Below are 23,215 nucleotides of genomic sequence, written 5' to 3'. Positions count from 1 at the left end.
TACATTCTTCTTCCCAGCTCTAAGCAATTCACCTCGGATACATACCTGTGTTGGGACCAGCACTGGGGGATAAGCAAGCTTATGATGTCTGTACATCCAGAAGGAAAAAAGGATGATCACAGCTAAACCCATAATAGGCACCAGAGCGTATAGTAGTACATGGAACAGAGAAAGCGTTGCGGGGATTGGGTTAGAAGTGGCTGCAAAATAAAGAGAAGATCTGATGATCAGACACTGCAATCGCTGTCAAGAAATCGGTTAATATTATACATTAAAAAAAGATCCCACACTACAGAACCCCCCGTGTGCCAATACCAATAGGGACCACTGGATCATGCAAGACAGGACTACACAGTTTTACTTCTAGAAGGTAATCTACTGCATGTTCTTTTCAGACCCATTTATGATGATGATACTCTCTAGTTTTATATGTCTATTATTAGTGACAAAGATAATGTGCTTTTATCCACTGCAACTAATTACCCAAGCAATTCATGGTTTTGCAAATTCAGGCATAGGAAAGCTGATTGGCTAAAAAAAGGTTACAGCATTTAATTAAAGGAGCAATATCCACTCTGGTTTTAATGGTGCACACTTTAATTTCCCCATTAAAGAAATACGTACGCTGGGCGATTTCAGCTTCTGGAAAGTGGAAGAATCGGTCATTGCATGTACTGCCTTCACAGCAACAGAAGAGGACATCGGGGTTCTCCTTACGCTCTACGCATTCATTCCTTATTGTGCAGGGGGGAAAAAACACCCAATAAATCTCAAATTTTAAAATTGTCAAAATATACTGGTACACAAAAGAGAGAAGTTCCTGAAACCTTTTAAAAACAAATAAGCAGTAAAAAAATGAATGTTGACAGCTCACCATGACAAACGTTTAGACTTTAAAGACTTCAGGAAAAATACTGTTGGAAGGCATTTAAAAATTAACTGCAAAATGCTTTTAAACAGGCTGCAGCCAACATAGCAGGTGTCCACATGGCCTTAGGCTTCCTTATGCCTCCTTCACACACCAAGAGCTCTATTGATAAAACAGCGAATCAAGCATTCCCTTGTGAGAATCTTCCAGGTCCATGTTTCAACGGCAGTAATTTTCAGTAGGAAAAATTTAAGGAATTTCAGATTTATTGTTTTATAAATAGAGCCCTAAAAATAATCTTTATAAAAGTCAAAGTTTATGTTTTGCATATCTACCTATTTAAAACAGGGAAAAACGTAATTTCCTGTCATTTAGCAGAACGTTAAAGAGATGACATGAAGTCATTGCTCTGAACAGTGCCCTCCGCTCAGCAGTTTGATAACTATCCAGCTATCACAGTGCACAGTCTGTAATTCCAGTTACTTTTACATCGTCCTTCCATTAGCTTTTCAATGGAAGGAAACTAAAAACAGTACAGCCAGGGAAAGTTTTATTCCAACAAAATAAACAGAACAGCAGCATTGGATATATTTTATAAGATCTAGTGCACACAGGCTGATTTTCACTTTTAATTTTATTTCCAATATCAAATCAGAACTCAGATCACTCTCCAATTAAAAAAAGATTTGAAGGGGCAGAATATCCTAAACATGTTCTGGGAGCATTTAATTATTGATCTGAAAAATGGATTAGTCTGGTCAGTCGAACAAAAGTGGCCTATGCTTGTGTGTACTAGAATCGGCAAACATCACAGATAATTCCTCTGCATTGTGCTTTAAAATCCTCAAGCTTTCTGCTGCTGGTCAGGTCAAATCAAGAGAACAAACACAAAACACAGCCAGAGTACAATGAAGATAAATCAACACAAATATAGTACATCAAACGGCTTCAGACTGACATGGGCAACAGAAAACTGCTGCTGTACAGTCAATGTATGAACAACTTTCACTGTCCCTCCAGAAGTCTTTTGTACCTGAGTGCTAGTTTACCTTCTTCCATCCAACACGTTTTAGGGGCGTGACTAACATTTTAACCAGACTAACATTTGTGTGTTCATGTACAAAAATTTTGGGGTGATAGACAAAACCCATGCACTGTGCTCAACAGAATCCTCCCAATGTGTTTCTGCAATTTAGTCAGGCTGCATGTACAAGTAGCTTTTTATAATCAAATGCTGCAGCAAGCGTTAAAAAATGCTTTGCTGGCAGAATTTAGAAAGTCAAACTGATGTTCTTACTTACAAGAAGCAGCCCAGAAACCCAACTAGATGTTGATAAGGCAGCGTTCAATGGAGACTGTCGTACAACAAAAGCAGTCTGGTATGAGAGCCTTGGCACAATATTGGGTTGGGGTTTATGGCATATATATGTCTGTTTTGCATCCTAAATATATTACTGTAATAAATTAGCTTTAAAAGCTTTAAAGAAACCCTATTCAGATAATAACCACATCCTGTCTTAGAAGCTTTATTTTTAATATCAACATTTTATGCATGATGGCTTTCTAAGAGTGAAGGAGCATTTCAATAAACGGAAACAGAACAAAACTTCCATCCTGGAGGGTTGCTGAATTATTCAGTAATATTACAGCTAGAAAGAGTGCCCAATTTTACTATACAATAGTCAAGATGTTCTTACTTGTCATAGCAGTTGATGTCATCCAACCAACAGCCCTGCTTAAGAATTTCAATAGATCCAGAGTTATTCTTCCACGTGGCAAAACAATGCTTCCTCTTGTCGTGGTCTCCATGGCATCGCTCAATGCCGCTGTGGTTTGTCTTGTCCTTTTCCCAATTGGCATTATAAAAGATACATTCCTGGGTTTCCGACCTCCCTAAAATGGCTCCTGTAGAATACAAAAACACTGTGTGTTAACATATAAAACAGGAGTTCATCTGAAGAGGTCACATTGCACGTTTAGCATGCTTACTACCGCTGAGCATATAGCTGAAAGATGTAAACTTTTGCTAGTTCTCTGAAAGTTGTGTCAGGTACATCAACCCCTCTGCAACAATGACCAAAGGCAACCATGTTATATATGTAATCACTGTATTACTTTACATTCCAGACTTTTCCTGTGAAAATTTTTACAAACTGTATCTTTTGAAGAGGAGCCACATGTTTACAGTGATCAACACTTATAGCCAGGAAGCTGGAGATAAGCATATTTTACACACCAGCTCAATGTAAGCTTTAATAAACGGACTACCAATCAGAAGTCTTACGGTAAAAGTCCATTTATCCTACATAAAATATATTTAATTCAACAGTGACAAAAAATAAAAGTGAGTAAGCAGCTAACAGTGACACTGTAAAAGAACCAACCCCTAAGTTATAGATATGAGGTGGTGTTCTGAGGGCCACTGTGAATAAGAAGCTGACGCCCACCAACAATTTCTTACCACCCACCTTAAAATAATTTCTGGGTTAAACACTGCATAGGATTAACATTTGAAAAACATTTGAAAAAGAAAGCCAGGTAGGCTGGGAGGCTAAAATATTTTACATTTTATGGAGAGGGAAGCAGAAGTGGTATTAATGTTTAATCATAAAGTAAACAGGTAAATATACATACACACATGCAAACTATTACATCAGTGTAAAAGCATTAAAAGGTTACCGTTAAAAAAAAAAAAACATAAAACCTGGCTACCAAAGTGAGCACAGTACAACCATACATACAGAGGTCTTGCTAAAACAAAATCACATTTCATGAGTTCACCTGTAACTGCTGTACTAGTTATCGGTGAGTTAGCCATTGCAGTCAGCGCATTAGACGACTACTCTGAGAAACCTAAATGCACCAAAAAAACTAAAAGGACAACAACTTAAACACTACTGTGAGTAATGGGGGTCACAAATAACTCATCATGCTCTGGTACAGGACTGTAGGGACAAACTTACCAAGATAGCAATATTTAAATCAACTTAATTAAAAAGATTTTCTACCTTCAATGTTATAAATGTTGGCATCCAAAAAGTAAAAATCAACGAATCTTACTATTACACATTGCAATCAATGCAAAGGTTGATCTTTAGCATCAGTCATTTATAAATGATCATAAAGCAAACATTTTATTTTTATTCATCCAGTCTCTCAAAGCTTTATTTTGGTATGCAACAAAACTCAACTGAACACAAATTGGGATCAGGAGATCTCAAAAACAGTCCCGGATGATCATATAATGAACAGAAACCCCCCAAACCTTATTGGTCGTGTTTTTTTTCAATGCTACCTAATAAATGATCATTTTTGGCCCATCTAGTTTCAAAATAATTGACTGAATAATGGATTGAATATGAAAATAAACTTGTGTACAGCCGACCCCAGGGGAGTCAGATTCTAGATTATGGCTAGTCTACAGGAAGGTTCATGAAGTAAAGGTACTTTGACAGGGAATTTTGGGTTCATAATTTCGGGTGCCCAAAGCCTAAATATGTAAATATGGAGGTCTGCATGCATTTAAAACTGTGGTATTGGTGGGAGCTTAGCTTTATAATTCTGTAAATGGAAGCAGGAAGACAACTGGCTGCCTCCCGAGATTTGGCCCAGGCTAATTAAGGTAATTTCTAAACAGAAAACTTCTCTAATTGCAATGCATTCTCATTCATTCATTCTTTTAAAAACATCAATCACAGTAGGTGACTTCATGCATCCCCATTTATTGCATTCTTTTTATAGTTGAATCAGAAATACAAACCCTATTTAAAATACAAGTCAGACGTGTTTTCCTATTAGGGTAAAAAAAAAAAACCCACACGCCTCTTTCTTCCAAAGGTAGGATCCACCCTGTATCTGTCCCCATCAAACCAGTAGAGCAGGCTCTACCGGCAATGGTTTGTGCTGGAAATCATCAGTCACTGGCACACACGCTAACCTGAAGAAAGTATACAGCCACTGAATAGTGTAAAGAAGACCAAAATGGCGGCAGGATTGAACACGATCCATGGGGTGTGCAAAGGGCAACATATGGAGTAATGATATCCATACTGATGCAGATCACAGTGTTTGGTTTAGGATCTACATTCCTGTCTTCAATGCTACTGAACAAAATATGTAATAAAGGTACCACAGAACAGGAAACATGCTGTGCTTGGGTATAAAAATCATAATCAAAATAGATTCATGCTAATAACGATGTACATAAATTAAATCATGGGGGGCTTTACCAGATACACAGCAAGGAAATTCACAACAGGCACAAGATGTACATCCAAATTTGCTTGATAAAAAACCTTCAAACTATCTACATTATTATATATTAAGTAACATAATAAAGTAGAGTTTATTTAAACGATGGTTTACCTTTAATGATGACGCTTGAATTGTCTAAACAATGTGTGTGAAACACAATGCTAATGATGTGAAAAAGGCAGCTTCACAGTACCCAAACAAGATAGATCAGAATATAGCATAGTAATACAAATGTACAACACCCATTCAGATATTCAAAAAACAACAATTGGGGTCATCGTACACGGACATAATGGCTGAATAATTGGAATCACGTAGTCCAATAAATCCATACAGAACCCGATCATGGAATATTTGGTCAATAGGCTATAAAATAATTTACACGCCACACATAAACATGAGGGTATTGAATCCAAACAGCCTTGTCCATAAGGATTCAGAACAAAGGTCCCCATTATAGCCTGGCCAAAATGTTTTATCCCTTATATGCTGGGGTGATCTTTACCTATGGGTAGGCACTATGGGATCATATATCTTACTTTAAAAAGTTTTGCTGCACTGCCTATTCCCCTTCCTGCAACTCTCCCAAAGCTTCCTATGGTGTTCAAAATGACAGTGGGGACAAAGACTTGTTGCTTATGACAGATATAAGCATTCGATATCTATTGTAACGTGATAAAGAGGTAACTCTGCTTATCACTAGTAACACTTAACAAAAATAACACAACATTACTAAAGACACTTTCATCCTACAAACTAAACCGCAGAATGAATCAGAATTTATAAGCACCAAATTTCCAAACAAAACCTCTGTCACATGCAAATTGAGATCCCAGGGTTTTAAACAGCCTAAAACAAATCGAGCTGAACTGAAGAAATCACTATTGGTGGGTTTACTAGGGAAATTTACTATCCCTCCTCCCCTCTCTGAATTTTTGGCAGATCACATTTACATGTGAAAATGTTTATATTTAAAAAGTACTAAATATCCAAACAGTTTGCATGCCAAACCTGCAATTTGTCATTTATTTGTAAAAGGTGGTAAAACCTTACCCACCTATACCCATACATCTGTTTACAATGCTTTTCGTGCTCATTGTCCAGACAGTTTCACAGTTTTAATCTAGCTTGTGTATGTTACAGACAAGGATAAAAGCAGAAATACCCTGCTGTGGGGAGAAAGACAAAGCAAAGAGTAAAGTTACACTGAAACAGCACGCAAATCTGCAATATTCCAAGCTGGAAGTGAGGATCAAAGCAGGAGGAGAATGCAGACATGGAGTCTAGACCATAGTCTACTGCTGAGAGCCTGTGAAATATATAAAACAACATGTACATATCGCATTAATCACGCTTAGAACGGGATGGTGATCGGTCTGCTGTATAGAGCCCACCTTTACCTAAACGCCCCATGCAAGCCTCCAAATATGTATAGAATCCATTGATTGATCAATGAAAGCTTTCGGATGGCAGACATTGAGGAGCCGGAGCTGACACAGTAGACACAGAGGAGGAAGTACTTGCTCACTGGAGTACAGCAAAGCAGCTGCTTCAACACAATCTCATCTGATGTCTCAATCATCAGAGTAGAGTAAAAAAAATCCATCATCCAACACCGCACAATATAGCAATTAGGGGGAAAGCTACAGCGCATCTTTCCCTGGGTTATTAGTGTAACCAATAACCACTATTTATCGTTTTTTTTATATATTCTTGCCATTTCTCACATTTGGTTATAACAATTTCTTCATCATTGATAGACTGCTAGCATAGATCAGTACTTTACTGTAGAAAAAGTACAGCATATCAACAATACAAATATGTGCCATGGTTCTATCCCACGTACAGAAAAAATACCTTTCAGAAATCCATGGAGGCAGCTAGCTTCCTCCCACCTGAAATAGTATTGACAGCCCTGACTCAGGTCTCTCCCCTGGGAGGTGTTCTGTAGTTCATACAGACAGCTCAGACAGGGCTGCTAACATGGCTTAGAATTTAGTTTAGCATTGGCAGTGCAGCCAACTAGCAAGAACAGTTCATTTAGGAGCCAACTTATGCAGTGTTCTCCCCAGCCCCTTTTAGTTGGGCGCACCACCTGGCACTTTTCAGTAACCACCCGGCTGTTTTTAGATGATTACTGAAGAATTGTGTCACAAAACAGGGGCTGTCACCTGCTTACAATTTCTTCCTAGCCAGCTTAAAAAATTTCTAGGTTAAGCACTGTTCTGATATTGCAATTATTAAACCCATCAACCAAGGCAAAACAATGTAGTAATAACAAATTCTAAAGAAACTTGGCCTATTGCTAAAAGGTAAATCTGGTAAAAAGCATTTGAAAATTTAAAAAACAAAAAAAAAAAACAGTCCAACAAAACCTGATACATGGCCAGCACCTAGCCTAAAACCCAGACTTTGAACACATTACAAGAAGAAACAAATACAATTTAAATAAGAGGTGAACCTTGCTTTCAGACACATTTTACCATCTCATCACAGAATACTTTCTAAATCAGTCAGATGTCACAGATGACCGTAATATCCTTGAATGTCTCAAAGAAAAGCAAAATGAAAATTCTAGACACAAAACCTTAAAAAACAATTCCCCAAGCATTGGACTTCCTGTACATTTTTTAAAAGTGAATAGGTAGAATAGGTAGAGCCCATGTCTTTATATGCCAGTGGTCAGGAAGGAAATTTTCATTTCTTATGCAGTAAGATTACTATTTATTCTGAAGAGCAGTGTCAGACACTGACAATCAAAGTTCAAAATGCTCAATGTTAAAGGTGACCTGACATCCATTTATGCTGGTGAAGAATAAGAATGCAGCCATGTTGGACTCTGGGTTAGCAATATTTTTTCTATGCACACTGCTGCTTGGGATGACATGTTGGACATTCCCCAGAGAATTATCTACAATCACTTTCCAGAGCCACATACCACAAATATTTCAGCACTATGCAAGAAAATCACTAGAAGCAGGAAAAGAAGAGCAAGGGGAGAGCTTGGGGAATTTACAAGAAGTAAAACACAGGTAAAATAATGCTGCTATTATCCAAGACAATTACACACCACAACAAGCTTTTTGTAAAATAGTGATCAGAATTTATCTCAAAGTCACAGCAGGCTGTTCCTATCATTCAGCATTTACCTAACAATTTAAAGTAATCAGACAGTACATTAAAACGATAATCTCATACCGAGAGGTTGGGTATACCAGGCAGAAACATTTTTGAAGGGGATGTGTAGGAAGCAGGTAGAAAAAGGAAACGTTAAAGTCCAACCAACTCTGACAAAGGCTAAAGTACGATTGATGCATGACTGTTAAAAAAAAAAAATAAAATAAATAACTGGCAGGTCATGTGGGGTGTTTCTGGTATGCGATGGTAATAACTAACAAATAAGGTCTGAAGAAGAGCCAAGCAGATCTACAGACGTGAGATCAGGTTTAGATGCTTTCACTTGCAGAATAATGGCAACAATAATATTACAATGCTGCCGTTAACAGATCCAACCAGCAATGCATTACATTATGATTACATTTCTCAAAAAGATATCAAAGCAAACCAACATCATCTGCACACACTGGACTAACCATATCCCATTATACAGTTCATGTAAGGTACATATTCCCTTATTCATATCATCCTGGCTGATAGAATAAGGGAACAAGGAATTCAAAAACTGCAGCAAACACTAGCATTAAAGCTGATCTGTAAACCACTGCTTTATTAAAACTATTACAAGGGTAGCACAGATTGCACATGGTGAAGACACCTAGTATTTGGGGGTAAATGCTGACCGTTATAGAAAAGCTGAAAGGAAGAAGAAATATAAATACTGGCTCATATCTGTTCATATAGTTGTTAAAGGGCTATTGAAATCACTGGCTGTTGTGAAGAATAAGGCTCAGCAGGTCTGCTATTTGGGTATGCTGGGACTTGTGATTCTTCAGTTGCTGGAGGGACATAGCATGCCTGGTTTTATTATAAAGAGGAACTCTCAATCATTCTTTTTGCAAACATACCATACCCTTTAATGTATTTTCTTTACAACAAAGAACTCCTGAGATACAAGTTATATTGCACACCAGGGTCTATGTTCTTAACATAAGCATCATTAGAACTAACATGGCAAATGCTGCTACATTACCAGCAACAACAGCTGTTCTAATCCTATAAAAGTCTCCCCTGCCCAGGATAGCGATTCATTAGTGGGGTCTCAATGGCCTTTTTTTACAGCTTTAATAAAACTTAATAAAATCAGCCAGATGTTTTAATAAACTACTTTTGTTTTGTTTTTTTTACAGGACAGGGCTTTTTCCAAGTTCCTGGGATGAATCAAGTGTCACTTATGTCCATCACTCAGCAATGTCACAACAATCCCCACCCAAAAAAAAGAAAATTAGAGAAAAACAAAATAAAACCCTTCATTCCATTACATTTTTGCTGCAAGATAACCATTAAACCCAATACTTGGAATACTGGACCCATACAAGCTCTTAAATGGACAGGGAGATTCTCTCATTGCTTTCACCTTCTAAGCATATTTTTCTTTTTTTCTTTTTTTTTTTGCACAAGCTCAATGACTTAATGTTCTGCTTTCTTCTCTTACAATTCCAGCCCTTCTACTTCAACAGACCGATACCAAATCAAATTCAGGTAAACAGCTTGGATTTAATAATACATTTCAGGATCCATTAATGATTACAGAGCTGCATTAAATTTTGGCCTTTTTTATCATCCTAGAGTTCAACTTGAAGCACATTTCATGCACATGCCAAAATGCAGTAATGCCAAAATGCAGTAATGCCAAGCTCAGCCGTTTAGGCCATGCGCTGCCTCTCTTACAAAACATTGCACAGCCCATCCCCCTGAATAACTATAGAGGAAACACAACAACAACCATTTACATCCCCTAAAAGGTAAAACATTGGCATACAGATCTTTAAGTTTGTATTTCTGCTACCCAACAGCTATTTTTAGAAAGAAGGGGAAAGTCATCTCTATGGCATGTCAAATTAAAACTGCCCAAACACTACAAAAAAACAAAAACAAATTCTAATTAGTAAGAGTTATGATTTGAAACCCTGGATACTGCACCAAATTTCTTTTAAACTGTCAAGAAGGCTTCAGTCAAATCTCTAGGTAAGGCAGAAATTCTATTTTAAAAATGTGATCTTGCAAAGGCTGTGACAGCAGTGTAAATACAGTATACACCATTGACAAGCTTTGCTTTCCTTCTAGTAACATGTGAATCTATATTTAACAAGCCTGGCATTATGTCACTGTCTATCCCTCACAATCATACTGCTCTGACACACCGAGCAGGAACAGGCCTGAAATATTCAGTATTACACCGTTATAGGACACTCCACCAGAAAGAGGAGACCTCCACACATACAAACACAAGGAGCCCTGCATAGCATTTCCAATACTAACTTGAAAGCTAACATATCAACTAATGAAGGAAACTTATTGAAAGCTTTATACAGCAGGGATGAATAAAAGTAAACTAAAACTGGTTTTTCTTTTGCTAATCAGGCTTAGTAGCTAATGATTGGTGCTCTTGAGTATAAGATCTGTACACTACCAGATTTCAAAATAATATTCTAAACGTCCAAGGTATACAGCACTACTCATTACCTAAATTACAAGGGAGAAAAGGGAATTATCCTTTCACCATATGCAGCAGAAATTTGCCACAATTAAGTTTTAACTTGAGTATCAAGGGCAGGAAGTCAAAAGTCAAAATTAATATTGAAAGATATGTCTAACCGTAGTCACCCAAGCTTCCAATAATAAAGACTCCTCTGGATCACGGTGACTGGTCGTGCATAACCCCCCTGTTGAGCACAATCCATGCAAATGTGGAGTTAATAAAGAGAATTAACATACATAAAACTATCATAAGTATTATTTTTTTTAGATATATGTCCTTTATTTTGTTGAAACTGACTGTTTTTATACTTCCCTGTGCGCATCACAAATACCTAGAAACCATGGAGAACATCAGTTTGCAACAGTAAAGTTTTCTAATGCCATCTACATAATAAAATGAGACCGGCTGCTATGGGAACAGACACTTTCTTTCCATGGAAGCCAGTGAGGGAAACAATATTAATAACTGGACTTCCCCGAACCTGCTTTCAAAGAAATAAAATTGGTTTAGTCATGGTAACTTAAAAGACAACTAGTGACGACTAAGCTTACATGAGAAGTTGAGTATTTCATCCTAAATGACATAATTATGCTAGAAAGATTTAAACATGGTTTTCATTGTTTTTCATGAGCATGACTCTCCAGTTTGTAAACCTAAATTTCCAAAGTGTATTTTTAACCTTTTGAATAGAAAGAGGTTAGTAACTCCATATGGTTTTACTGCACATAGCTATAAATCCACACTTAGGGAAAGTCAGCTAATACATGGATAGCAGACATCACAGACATAGGGATGTCTAGGGATGTATCCGACTCAGACTAGCAAATACAATAGACTGGCATCAGAAAGGCGTCCTTCCTTTAAATTTAGTGGCGATTTTGTGTTCTACCTCCATTGTTACCAGTATCGATACCAGTCCTAAGGCGATTATCGAACGAGAAACATATGACGTGTGTAGGTAGCCTTAGATAATACTGCCAACATTACCAGAAAATTCATACAAATAAAATCATCTGGCATCTGTATAGACTACATGTGGTTTAATATAGAACAACTTTATACCAAACAAACACCAAGCCATGTTTTTTTGTCCATGATCTATTACAGGCCACTATTCACAGCTTCATACAACAACGCATTGCATTAACTGAACCTGATTATCTAAATGGACTTTCAAAGCACCAAAATGGACAAAGGAACCTTTATTTTCTTCTGACACAAAGTAAAAGTGAGTTGCTTTGCACAGTCTTAATTCGCTCAGGTGCCACTGGATATGAATTTTTACTGATCCAGCTGGCAGCATGCAAAATACCATTCACTATTTCATTATTACCTGAACAAGTTCTAAACATAGAACACATTCAGGAAACCACTACACATTCCATTTAGGGTGGGGATTAGGATTACTACTAGTATGTTTGTATAATGTAAACATATTCTTCTGATAGAAGAAGCTCTGCCCTGAAAGAGCCTGAGTATGGACTATGCATTTGCCAATGTAATTTGGGTGAATATCTGTAGAACTACAAGGGTTTATAGAGAGGACGTATCAGCTAAGAGGTATATGGGAATCCAAATAAAACAATCTGTAAAAATTCAACAAGTGTGAGCCAGAGCTCAACCTACTCAGCTTAGCTACTTTCTTAACTCAACACAGAATCTCACAGAAAATATTTAAGATTCCCTATTAAAGGTCAAATCTGAATAAGTGAAAAGTAAACGCTGCCTGACTATCTACCTAAGTTCGACTCGGAGAAAGATACATTCACACATAAACCCGGAAGCTGTATAACATATGAATGAAAGCACTAGAGAACGAGAACCTTGCAGATATAAAGGAAGTGGCCCAGCGTGAGGGAACAAAGAGGAAGTTTTCATCCCACTAGTAAACCAGAAAACCAGATCATATTTAAATGTGGTTACACACTAGATCAAGCCACAGATTTTCAAAATGAACAAATCAAACCACCCCTCGGTTCAGAATTACAGGGCAACCAAAACTTGGCACTAACTTCAAAATGAGTATTCCACGTAGACCTGCCAACCAAGTCACACACACCAAGAGCTTGTTATCTGCAGTGTGTCCTCAACTCAGCGGTAATGTGAGGGAATATCACTGAGGAAATCTCAACAGGAATGTGTTGGCAAACCAAACTTATTGTACTTTAGGGTGGACAAGTTAGTGAAGGATTTAGAAGCAGTTAGGTTTATCCTAGGGAACCTCCTACAGATTTATGGTTGTAGCCTACTGGGAAGTAAAAAACAAATTTTATATGTCTCCGTTTTTATCATAACTTCACATCATTTTGAGAATCATATGTTGCTCCTGCATTGGCCCAGTTCATACAGTGAAATGCTCTGGCAGGTGGGCCATTCATTCCTATGGCTGCAGCTGAACACTTTTAAGTAGCTGGGGCCACCATGAATATTGACCAGCTACAGAAATGTACGACCTGAATAGCACATATGTAATGCGTGAGCTGCTGGTGTGCAGGACTTGTTTCTGCAAAGGCTGAGCGATATCAGGCAGGGCTGCTTAGGGAAGAACTGGAGAGCTGGGCTGAAGGTAAATTATTTTTGTAGCTAGCTACCACCAAAGGGAATTAAAGAAACATTTCAGGGACAGCTTCACTAAAAGAAAACCATAAAAAACAAAACAATATATAGGTACATACTTGCCACACACATGCATCGTGTTACAAAGCTTGCTTTTCACATGCAAGGAAAAAAGAAAAAAACCTGAATTAAGCCAATGTGTTGCACAATGAGCCAGCATATAGATAAACTCAGGCAAAATACAATATGCCAGAAGACTTACGTAATATTAGGTTTGAAAATTTTGTTAGGCATGCAGAAGTGTGTGCTGAAGGTTACTAGTCACTTCCCATTTAGTATTCAGCTTTGCAAAAGAAAAACATGCAAGATGCCCTTCCTGCCCTCCTAAACAGAAGATGCTAGTTTCCTGGCACCCAAAGAAGAACTTCTTGCTTTGCAATGTTTACTCAATGACCTTAAAAAATGAAGAGTTTTCTCCATCAAAGAGTCCATCAGGGTAAAAAATCACTTATTTCTGAATAGTGTATTTTTGGAGTCATTTTCCTAATAATAAAACCAATTCTGGCAACTTCAAAGTATATACCAACATTCAAAAGCTGAAAATCCTCAGTTTTGCTCAATAAATAAATTGAAATAATAGAAGCCACTTACACCTGGGACATCCGGTGCCTTACAGTGCGTTACATTAGGGCAGCCAACTCATGTAATTGGGTGGCCAATGCATCACAACGAATGGAAACAGTGTTATTAATCTCCTAGAATAAATTTCAAACCCAAACTAATTTGCATTAAATTGTGATTGGATAGTGTGTGTATGTAAACGCCAAAAATTAACTTATTTTATACGAAAAAATGTAATATACGCCAATAATGAAAATGTTAAAGTCCAATGAGCATTTGTTGGCTTTTGTTATTACTTAGCAATGTTGTGCATGCAATGAGGACCAAACACATTTCTAAAATATACATACTGCCAATGAAAACAAGAAAAAAAGTTGATGCAAACAGTCAGTCATCAGGTAACCCTTGGATCTGTGAGGTCTACAAGGGGGGTGTAACCCAGCTTACAGGGTGGCCAAACTTTGACATGTGCCAATTTTTACATTTATTTTCCTATCTGTTAAATCCAGCAATGAGATATTGCGCAATATACCTGTAGAAACATGTCATATTAACAGTGTCTGTTGTGTGAACTCTACAGGAAGATCAATGTATCATTAGATCAGGGGTGTTCAAACTTCTGCAGATGATAGGCACTAAAAACATGCAGCCCACGCAAGGTACCCAGTGCCAGTGCATTCTGACGAGAAGCCACTGGACCCCACACAGGTACTTTCTGCATGTGTGAACAAGTCCTACCTCCTGTATCAGTAGTTTTTTCAAGAAATCAAGCTCTGACATGCAAGCAAGGAATTGCAATAATCTGAAAAGAATAACAGAACAAATTTTAGAGGAAGAACTGGACATTTGTCATCCTCCTGCACTCTGCTACCAGAGGAAGAAGATTATGCTGGCTCCTCTCTACCTTCCACTACAGGAAATATTGATCCTGATTCAATGACTGATGCCATTTAAACACAAGCATAAAACAAACTTCGTAATAAATATGCATGACTGTGCTGCAATGCAGTTTTCCAAAAGTATTTTGCACCATTAAACAGTTTCAAGGGAGGGCACCCAGGGAAACCATGTCAGACAGTGCATGTCCAGCTAAACGTATTTAATGTTTAGGATAGGGTGGGGAAGGATTAGAACTTGTCAGGGTCCATTATTCTACCCCCACTTATAGCCATGGTGACAATGGTTTCCCCGGACAGGATTGGGGGCAAATCTCCAAAAGCAACATCCCCCCTCCCATTACTGTTTTGCATTTACACAACATGCACATAGGTATGCCAGGTTACCAGTTGGCTTTTATTGGTAACCCAAACACACCTCACCAACATACTGTTACACATTGCACTTATAAAAGATAAGCATGCAAACATTTTATGTGCAATGCGGTGCATTGGGAGCTCACTCAAACAGGCTCAACTTGCAATGTTTTCAAAAATGCAGCACAGAGCCGAAAAAGACCTTACCTTAGTTTATGCCACAATTTCCCTTACTTCCTGCTGGTAAAACCCCTATTGAAGTACAAGGGATCTCACTAATAGACCAATATCAAACCAACATGGGTTGTGGTCGTACCCATTATATGCAAACTATTGAACTGCTGTTAATGCTTTTTACTTACCTACATATGATGCCGAGGCTATCCTCTAAAAAAAAAAAAAAAAAAAGGTGAAACCCAAAAGAATGAAAGTGCTGGGGGACAGGAATAATAGTGCTGGAAAAAAAAGGGCCAGAAAATGCAAGATCTCCATCAGCCAGAAAGTTAGGAAGACTCTAAGAACTGCTGCAGCTCTAATGTTCAGAGTAAAGGTGCGTACACACTTCCAATTTTTATCGTTCCAATCGAACGACGAACGATCGATTGGGCAAAAAATCGTTCGTAAAAAAGTAACCAACGACGCCGACGAACGAGGAAACTCGTTGGCAACGAACGACCGGACCGGCGGATCGGACTGGACGACGATCGTTGAACATCGTTCGTGTGTACGGTCGTTCGTTGATCGTCCATGTTCAGAGCATGCGTGATGAACGAACGTCCGTTCACTTTCCTGTCGTGCACATAGTTCCTCTATCGCTCAAATGATCGTATCTATTGGGTGTACAATATCTACGAACGATCGTATCGTTATCTGTATGTGCAGGATCGGTGCTATACGATCGTTCGTAGATATCGTGCAGGATCGTTCGTCGTTCGTTTTCCAACGATAATAATTGGAAGTGTGTACGTAGCTTAAGAAGTTACAGGGTGCAGTAAAACCAGAGCAAAGTCAGTGCAGGAGATAAGCATGTACAACTATGCACGAGCAAAGGGAAAGGCTGGAGGCCAGTTTAGATACAGATACATACATTAGCAAAAGGAGCCCTATGGTTCCCTAATAGCATTGAATCATAGCACACAGGAAAAAAAAATGTGTAAGGGTAGACTCTTAATACATTCTTGTTTAGCAACACCAGGGAATGCCAAGCTTATTTTCATTGGCTTTTATTTATTATCCAATTGGGCTTACATGTAAAAGTGATATGCTAAAAACTGACACAATGTATTCCTTCTCAATCCAAATTAATAAAATACAGACATCGATGTTTCTTTACTGTAAGAACTCTATGAAATTAGAAGCCAGATTAGGTGCCTAGGATTAGAACCTTCTTAAGAGGAATTCAGGTGAAATCTGTCTTACATAAACCTCTGATCTCAAGGGGCTGGTCTTCTTTCTTCTATTGATGTATGTGGTGCCATCATGCCAACATCAAAAGAGCTCTTTAAGGCAGTTAGGAATGCTCCACTGTAAGGAAAATAATTTACAACTGGTGCAGATTTCAAATTCATCATCTGTCCAGGACTAGTTGGCCCTGCAAATTCAGCCCAAGGGCTGAGTAATATAAGGAGCCCTCAAGAACACGAACATTTTATCATGGAATCTGTAGGTAACGCTTGGTATCAAACTACATGCATTTCAGGATTAGAACCTCAAACCAACAATGAGGAATGGTGGTAGAAATGTTATGGTTAGAAGTTGCTTTGAAACCTTAGGGCCTGGGCAGCTTGGGATCCTATTGTTACCTATGAATTAGATGGATGAAAAGACATTACATTAACATTTATATGAATTGGATCTACCAAGAAATGGCTGAGAAAAGGGAATGAAGGTTTATGGACTGGACTAGTCAAAGCCCTGATCTGAATCCCATTGAAATGCTGTGGGGAGTTAAGAAACAAGCAGTTTTCCATTTGAAAGATGTCCAGCATCATTTAGTTACATGCTCACAAATCACACAATCCCTGGTTTGCCTATTTCACACCGCCTCCCACCGGCCACAATCTACCTGCACTGCACAGAAGCACAGTGACCCAGTGATGATATGCAATAAAAATTTATAAACATGTTTGTGAAAAAAAATGAAATGGGAAACAAAACATGAGCAAATTAAACTTCATCTTCAAAACATGTAGCTTCTTTTTGTTTCCCCTATGTCATCACACCATGACATCACACCATGACATCACACCATGACATCACACCATGACATCACACCATGACATCACACCATGACACCCCCCGTGCAATGCAATGTAGCCGCTTGACTCAAACAAAATCAGCAATTTATTTTTGCAGAGGCCCAAGATGAAAATATGCTAGCAAAACAGGAGTTCTAAGTACACTTTTGTAAATCTATGTTAGCTGGGACAAAGGGTGTTTTTTTAGGTTTGCTTTGAGTTCCACGTTCACAACTAAATGAAAATAGTGGAAGTCCCGGTTTCTATAACACCACATTACGCAATAAAAAGGTCACATGTCCAGAGATCATTTGCAGCAGGAAGAATAGTAAGATTCTCATAATCTCAACACAGTCTTCCTTAATTTACACGATTACAGAGTCAAAGCAGCAGAAAAACATGTAAATTGATAAGATTTGAGCTTTTACATTTAAACAAAGCCTTTGGCTCTCATCTGGTCAATCTCTAGCAGAACCTCAACTTTCACAGCTCAAAGCAGTCACACTGAATCAATACCACTATAGACAGTGGACTAGACACCCTCTATTTAATAACCACAAGGAAACGGATCTATTCAGCAGAGCTCTCTAAGATGTGAAAGCTTTACAAATACAGCTGAACGTCGCCTTTTAGTGAACAATACCGAACCTAACTAACCGTGAGTGAGGAAGGAGTGAAATTGGAGCTGAATGACAATGGCTGTGCCACAGTTACTCCGCAGCAACGAAGCAGAACACGTTCCACTGGCTGGAAGGGACAGATAAATCAGACATTAAACATTCAGACTGATTCTGTTAGCAAACACTGCGGCCTTTCAGCCCTGCATTGCTTTCTAAAAACTCTGCACAGGCCTACAGCACAATCGCATGAACCAAATGTATGTCAGCTTGCCATCGCACAGCAAATATAAGTTAATAAGATGTAGGCGGCCAACTATCATTCAAGTGCTGGAATGAGATGCGGCCTGCATACAGAAACTGTGCAGAACATAACATACATCACTATATCACCACAACTATTTTTCAGCACTGTTTTCACAATGTATTGCATGCAGGCTGTACATGCTTAAAAACACACAAGAACTAACCACTATTTCAAAAGAAATTTTGACCATCGAGAAGTTGATCAAGACGAAAAACAACAGAAATTCATTTTAAAACAAAAGCCTGACATTCACTTGATGATGGCTGCACAACCACGTAAACAATTGTTTCCTTACTTGAATTACCATCAAAGATTCATCTGCCACAACATCCAACGTGTTTATTAATTGAGCCTGGGAGCCTCTCCTACAACTACCAGTCAATAGAAATGTTCCTTACTGTTTACTATACCAACCAACAGAGCATTGTTGCCATAGTAAACGACGAGCATTCCCATTGGCTGCTGGTTGTTAAAGAACACTACCGGCTGAAAAAAGAACCTTGTAGGTTTGGGGTGAAATTATCAATCAGCTAACGATGGGCATTCCTCATCAATTTTCGAATGATAGATCCAAACTAGCTTTTAAAAGATTTTGTTACATATTTTACATCCACATCTTTTAAAAATGACAGCTATTGCAAACCCAGCATGAGCTGATGTAATAATAAACCAGTTCAAACAACAAAGTGTGTGCAAATACATACAGCACATTCTAGGCGATGGCCTTAATGTAAAAAAGCAATCCAGAACAGCAGACAATAAAATTAGAAAATCCCTGGAAAAAAAATTTCTCCCTGTCCAAGAATGTCACCTTCCATTACGTGAGAAATGCAACTGCAGCAACATATCTGTCACCGAGAGGATTTGTGCTTCATGTTTGCCTATAGCAGCCACCTGCTTAAACCACTTTACAGCGAGATGCTTTATCAAACGTTAAACTTACAGCTGTTTTTTAACGTATACTATTGAGGCGTTCAAGGCAGTTATCCACTAGCACACACACACACACAATGTGAATGTCAATCTCAGCACAGGCAGGGGGAAAATGAAATTAGGCACATTATAAGAGAGCAAGATGGTCAATAAAGGTTGGGTTTCAGAAACATGCTGTACATGCAGGGCTGTCCTGAAATGCTCTGCCGTCAGAAACATGACCAGTCACTAGAGAGTTAATTCTGTACGCTACAGCCTGACGCACATCTGGGTATGTGGCTCGGTATATCATACCATGTTTGCGCAAGCTCACCTACTACAAGGAATTTACATTAGGAGCCCTTTCTGTACACTTCATAAAATGATCATACCTGTAACATGGAAAAACCCATATTAATGCCTCAACAGATGCATGTTTTATTGCCACAGCGAGCATAAAGCTTGTAACACTGCACTTCACGTGTAACCAATATTAGAACATAGCTTGCCTCCATGTAGAAAGCATATGTGCCAGACATACAAAATCCCAGTTGCTGTAAAGAAAATGCTTTACACATCCATGGCAAAAGGCCCATAAAAAAACAAGGAAAACAGAAGAACTAATCAGAGTACAGGTTATCAAGCATGTAAGATTCCCATTGTGCTTTAAATAAGTAACCTAAAAACCACAAAAACATTCATAGTATGGATATTACTAACAGAAACATAACTCAGCTTTGTATGTGTTACAGTAATTGCATGACCCCCTTGCAGAACATACATGGCATGAAAGGCTCCATATACAGACCACAAAGAAACCAGCAACGATTACACCTCAGATATACAATATAGAAAGCGGTAATGCAATGTCAGACAACTGATAAAGTATTTTATACTATGCCACCTCAACATGCGCCATGAACGCCTTATGATAGCACAAAATGAATCTATATTCTAGCATGCAAACCCTGATACTTCAAATAAAATGGTAATGCAATACTAGACATAATCAAGCACCCAAAATAGCCCCCTGCACTTCAGAAAACCCACACAGGAAGGCATGGGGATGGCCGTTTGCAACCTGTGGTTGTCCAGCAAGGCAAATTTAAGCTATTTGTACGACATTTGAAATATGGGCCCTCTGCAGCAGGAGGACTACAACTCCCAGGAGAGCAAGAATCCATAGTAGGGCTGCTCTGGAGTTTGTCCAGCATGCACAGGAATGCAGGGACAACCTATGTTGGAGGTATGATTCTAAGTGATGTCACTGGAATGAGATGCCATGCCAGGATGTCTCTGAACTCCACCAGGATCTAACCATGCACTCATACTTCATTACCTAGCAGAACCCGTAGCTGCATAACAGCCAACACAAACAGACCAATGCCCTCCATGTGCCAACATCTCCATGGTATATCCGTGCAAACTGACACTAAGCCCATCATGAAAAGATTATCATGGAGGTCCCAAAATTCACGACCTACCCAACCATGACGTTATCAATGTGCACAGGTGAAAGAACATTGGCACAAGAACCAGGGAAAGAAACCTTTTCTATCGCAGCTGAAAAATTGGATGAAAAAGAACTTTAAGTACAAAAATGCAATTCCTGGAACATGTGTCTGGTAGCCAGGAACATTTGGCAACCACCAACGAACAGATATGCACTTGACAAGCCAAAAGAAATTATTTCATGGCACAGTCAGTCTGAAATATTTTCTAAACCCGGATCTGTCCCTGGAAAACGAATATTATTAGATAATTGTGGAATATTGCAGAGAAATTATGACAGCACTGATTGCACTAAATCTAAGAACAGAAGCTCTACATGGATGCATTGGGCACAGAGAGGATACATTGTAACCATTTCAAACCATTGTGACCTGGTATAATAAAATGATAGATTGTAGCAATTTCAAAATTCACCCACTGATCAAACAATACATTGTAAGCATTTTAAAGCCAGTCATGTGACTTGTACAAAAAATGACACATTGTAACAATTTCAAAATTGATCATTTAATCAATACATTGTAATCATTTCAAACCCACGTGACCTGGTATGATAAAATTATACACTGAAACTATTTCAATATTGATACACGTTATAGCATTTGCTGTGACCAAGATCCCAGGTCATAAATCTGGTGACTGTCCCCGGAAATCTCACAGGCAATAGGCTGTATAATCACGTAACTTTTTTACAGCCTGTACAGAAACCCTACACAAATATCAATGATCAACGCCATTATACCAATATATCAAATGCAAACAACAACCTACAGAGCCCTCAATCGGCGTCAACCCTTACATATTGGTTGTCAATCGGTATTGATCACTTCATGTGACATAACCAATCACAATAGGCATCGCTCACATGCTCAATCTTTGTATTAGAACTTCTGATTTGCGTATGCTTATTTTAAAACGTGAAGGCTAGAAACACACAAACATATCATGCATTCTATATACTAAAGGGCCAGGAACAGATCTCAGCAACAACAACAAAAAAGTCCCTGGAGTGGGGATGGTATTCCTGTACTGCGATCACCAACAATAAACACAGGGCTAGGAATGGGGGATTGTCCCCGGCAGAGAGGGATTGAATGGATCAGAGCATGTTGTCACAGCACAAGTATGGTGAAATCCAGCGTCAGAAAGCAACAACTTCCACGGCAGGGACGTCCGGCCATACTCGGAGGGTTTATAGGACACGGGCGGCATGCTGTACAGAGGATCCCAGACACATCGTCACTGGCAGTAACCAACGGCAACAACAACCAATTATAAGTAACAAGCCAGTGCAAAACTCCATAAATAATAGACAATATCAGGGTGACGGATGAGGATTTTGCCACTATGTGATAATGCCATGCCCGGCCTGAATCCTTTCATATCAGAGATCAATATGGGACAGCAATGAGCACCATTCATCTGTGTAATAATGAGAATGTGGAGAATCTGAAATTCGGGCAATTGCAAAAAAAGCATTTTTATAAATTCTACAGAGAAGCATTCCATGTTATATCCCAATCAGGATAGAAGATGAAAATCATACAAATCCAGGGAGTGAGATTTCACTGATCTGATGAATAGTGATCGGGCAGGTCTGATCATTCCTGCAATATAAATGAATCGGTGAAGCGGAGGATGGAGATGCCGGCCTCCGGGGACATTCGCTGCAGGGACCCTGGCGAATATGGAGGCAGCAGCGCTTACCTGACGAGCAGGAGATGAGGAACACGGTGAAGGCCAGCTTGGCGGCGGCTCCCATGGTTCCGGGGCTCCACACACAGCACGGGGAAGGGATAGCAATGCGGGCAGCAGCGGCTCAGGTCCAGCACGTGCGGAGGGTCACCAGCCTGAGGGCAGGGTGAGGAGAAGCAGCAAGCGGGAGGCCCCCATGGAAGAAGTCACATACACAAGACGGACACAGGGTAATGGACCAGGAGGCTCAGTGTCGCCGGCCGGGCCGCTCAAGGCGCCTCTTCACGCAGCAGCCGCCGACGTCTTCTTCTCTCATCGTCTCTCCGCCCCATTCAGCAGCCACCGAACCCCCCGAGCCAAGATGGCGGCCTCGAACGATTGTTTTTGTTTTCTCGCCTCCTCCTGCGCGACTAGAGCCAGGGAGGGGCCGGGCGGCTCGGCGAGAACGACTGATTGACGGCGTAGCGGACCAATCAGAATAGATGGAAGGAAGAGGGCAGAGGCACAAACCAATAGGCAGGGGCAGAAGGAATGGTGGGTTTCCGGAAAAGGTGGGGTAGTAAGATAGGCTTGTGACGTATATGAATAGGGGCGTGGAAATGCAAAAAGAGGGAGGAGTGTAATTAGTTGAGTGATAGTTGTGTGGAGTGCAGGGGGATTAGTGGGGATTGTATATAGGGGTATATAGGGGATATGGAGCCTAAAGTAATACAATTATAAATAA

At 39.3% G+C, this 23,215-nt stretch overlaps 1 protein-coding gene across 2 annotated transcripts in view; it reads right to left on the bottom strand.

Annotated features, from left to right (window-relative positions):
• ACVR2A (activin A receptor type 2A) overlaps window positions 1-22,950 on the bottom strand; it is a 32,071-nt gene extending 9,121 nt beyond the window's left edge. The window contains exons 1-4 of one of the 2 annotated variants that reach the window (XM_072418126.1): window positions 22,504-22,950; window positions 2,566-2,773; window positions 625-734; window positions 46-200 (exon numbers count right to left, since the gene is read on the bottom strand). In XM_072418126.1, coding sequence (XP_072274227.1) covers window positions 46-200; window positions 625-734; window positions 2,566-2,773; window positions 22,504-22,558 — 528 coding nt within the window. In that variant the 5' untranslated portion in view covers window positions 22,559-22,950. The remainder of the gene's footprint in view (window positions 1-45; window positions 201-624; window positions 735-2,565; window positions 2,774-22,503) is intronic. The other variant, XM_072418127.1, reaches the window with a different exon arrangement.
• Between the last annotated feature and the right edge of the window lie 265 nt (window positions 22,951-23,215).

Source organism: Pyxicephalus adspersus, chromosome 7 (genome assembly GCF_032062135.1).
Source record: "Pyxicephalus adspersus chromosome 7, UCB_Pads_2.0, whole genome shotgun sequence".
Taxonomy (NCBI): Eukaryota; Metazoa; Chordata; class Amphibia; order Anura; family Pyxicephalidae; genus Pyxicephalus; species Pyxicephalus adspersus.
Note: the sequence above shows the minus strand (reverse complement) of the source record. Positions and strands in the feature narration are given on the sequence as shown.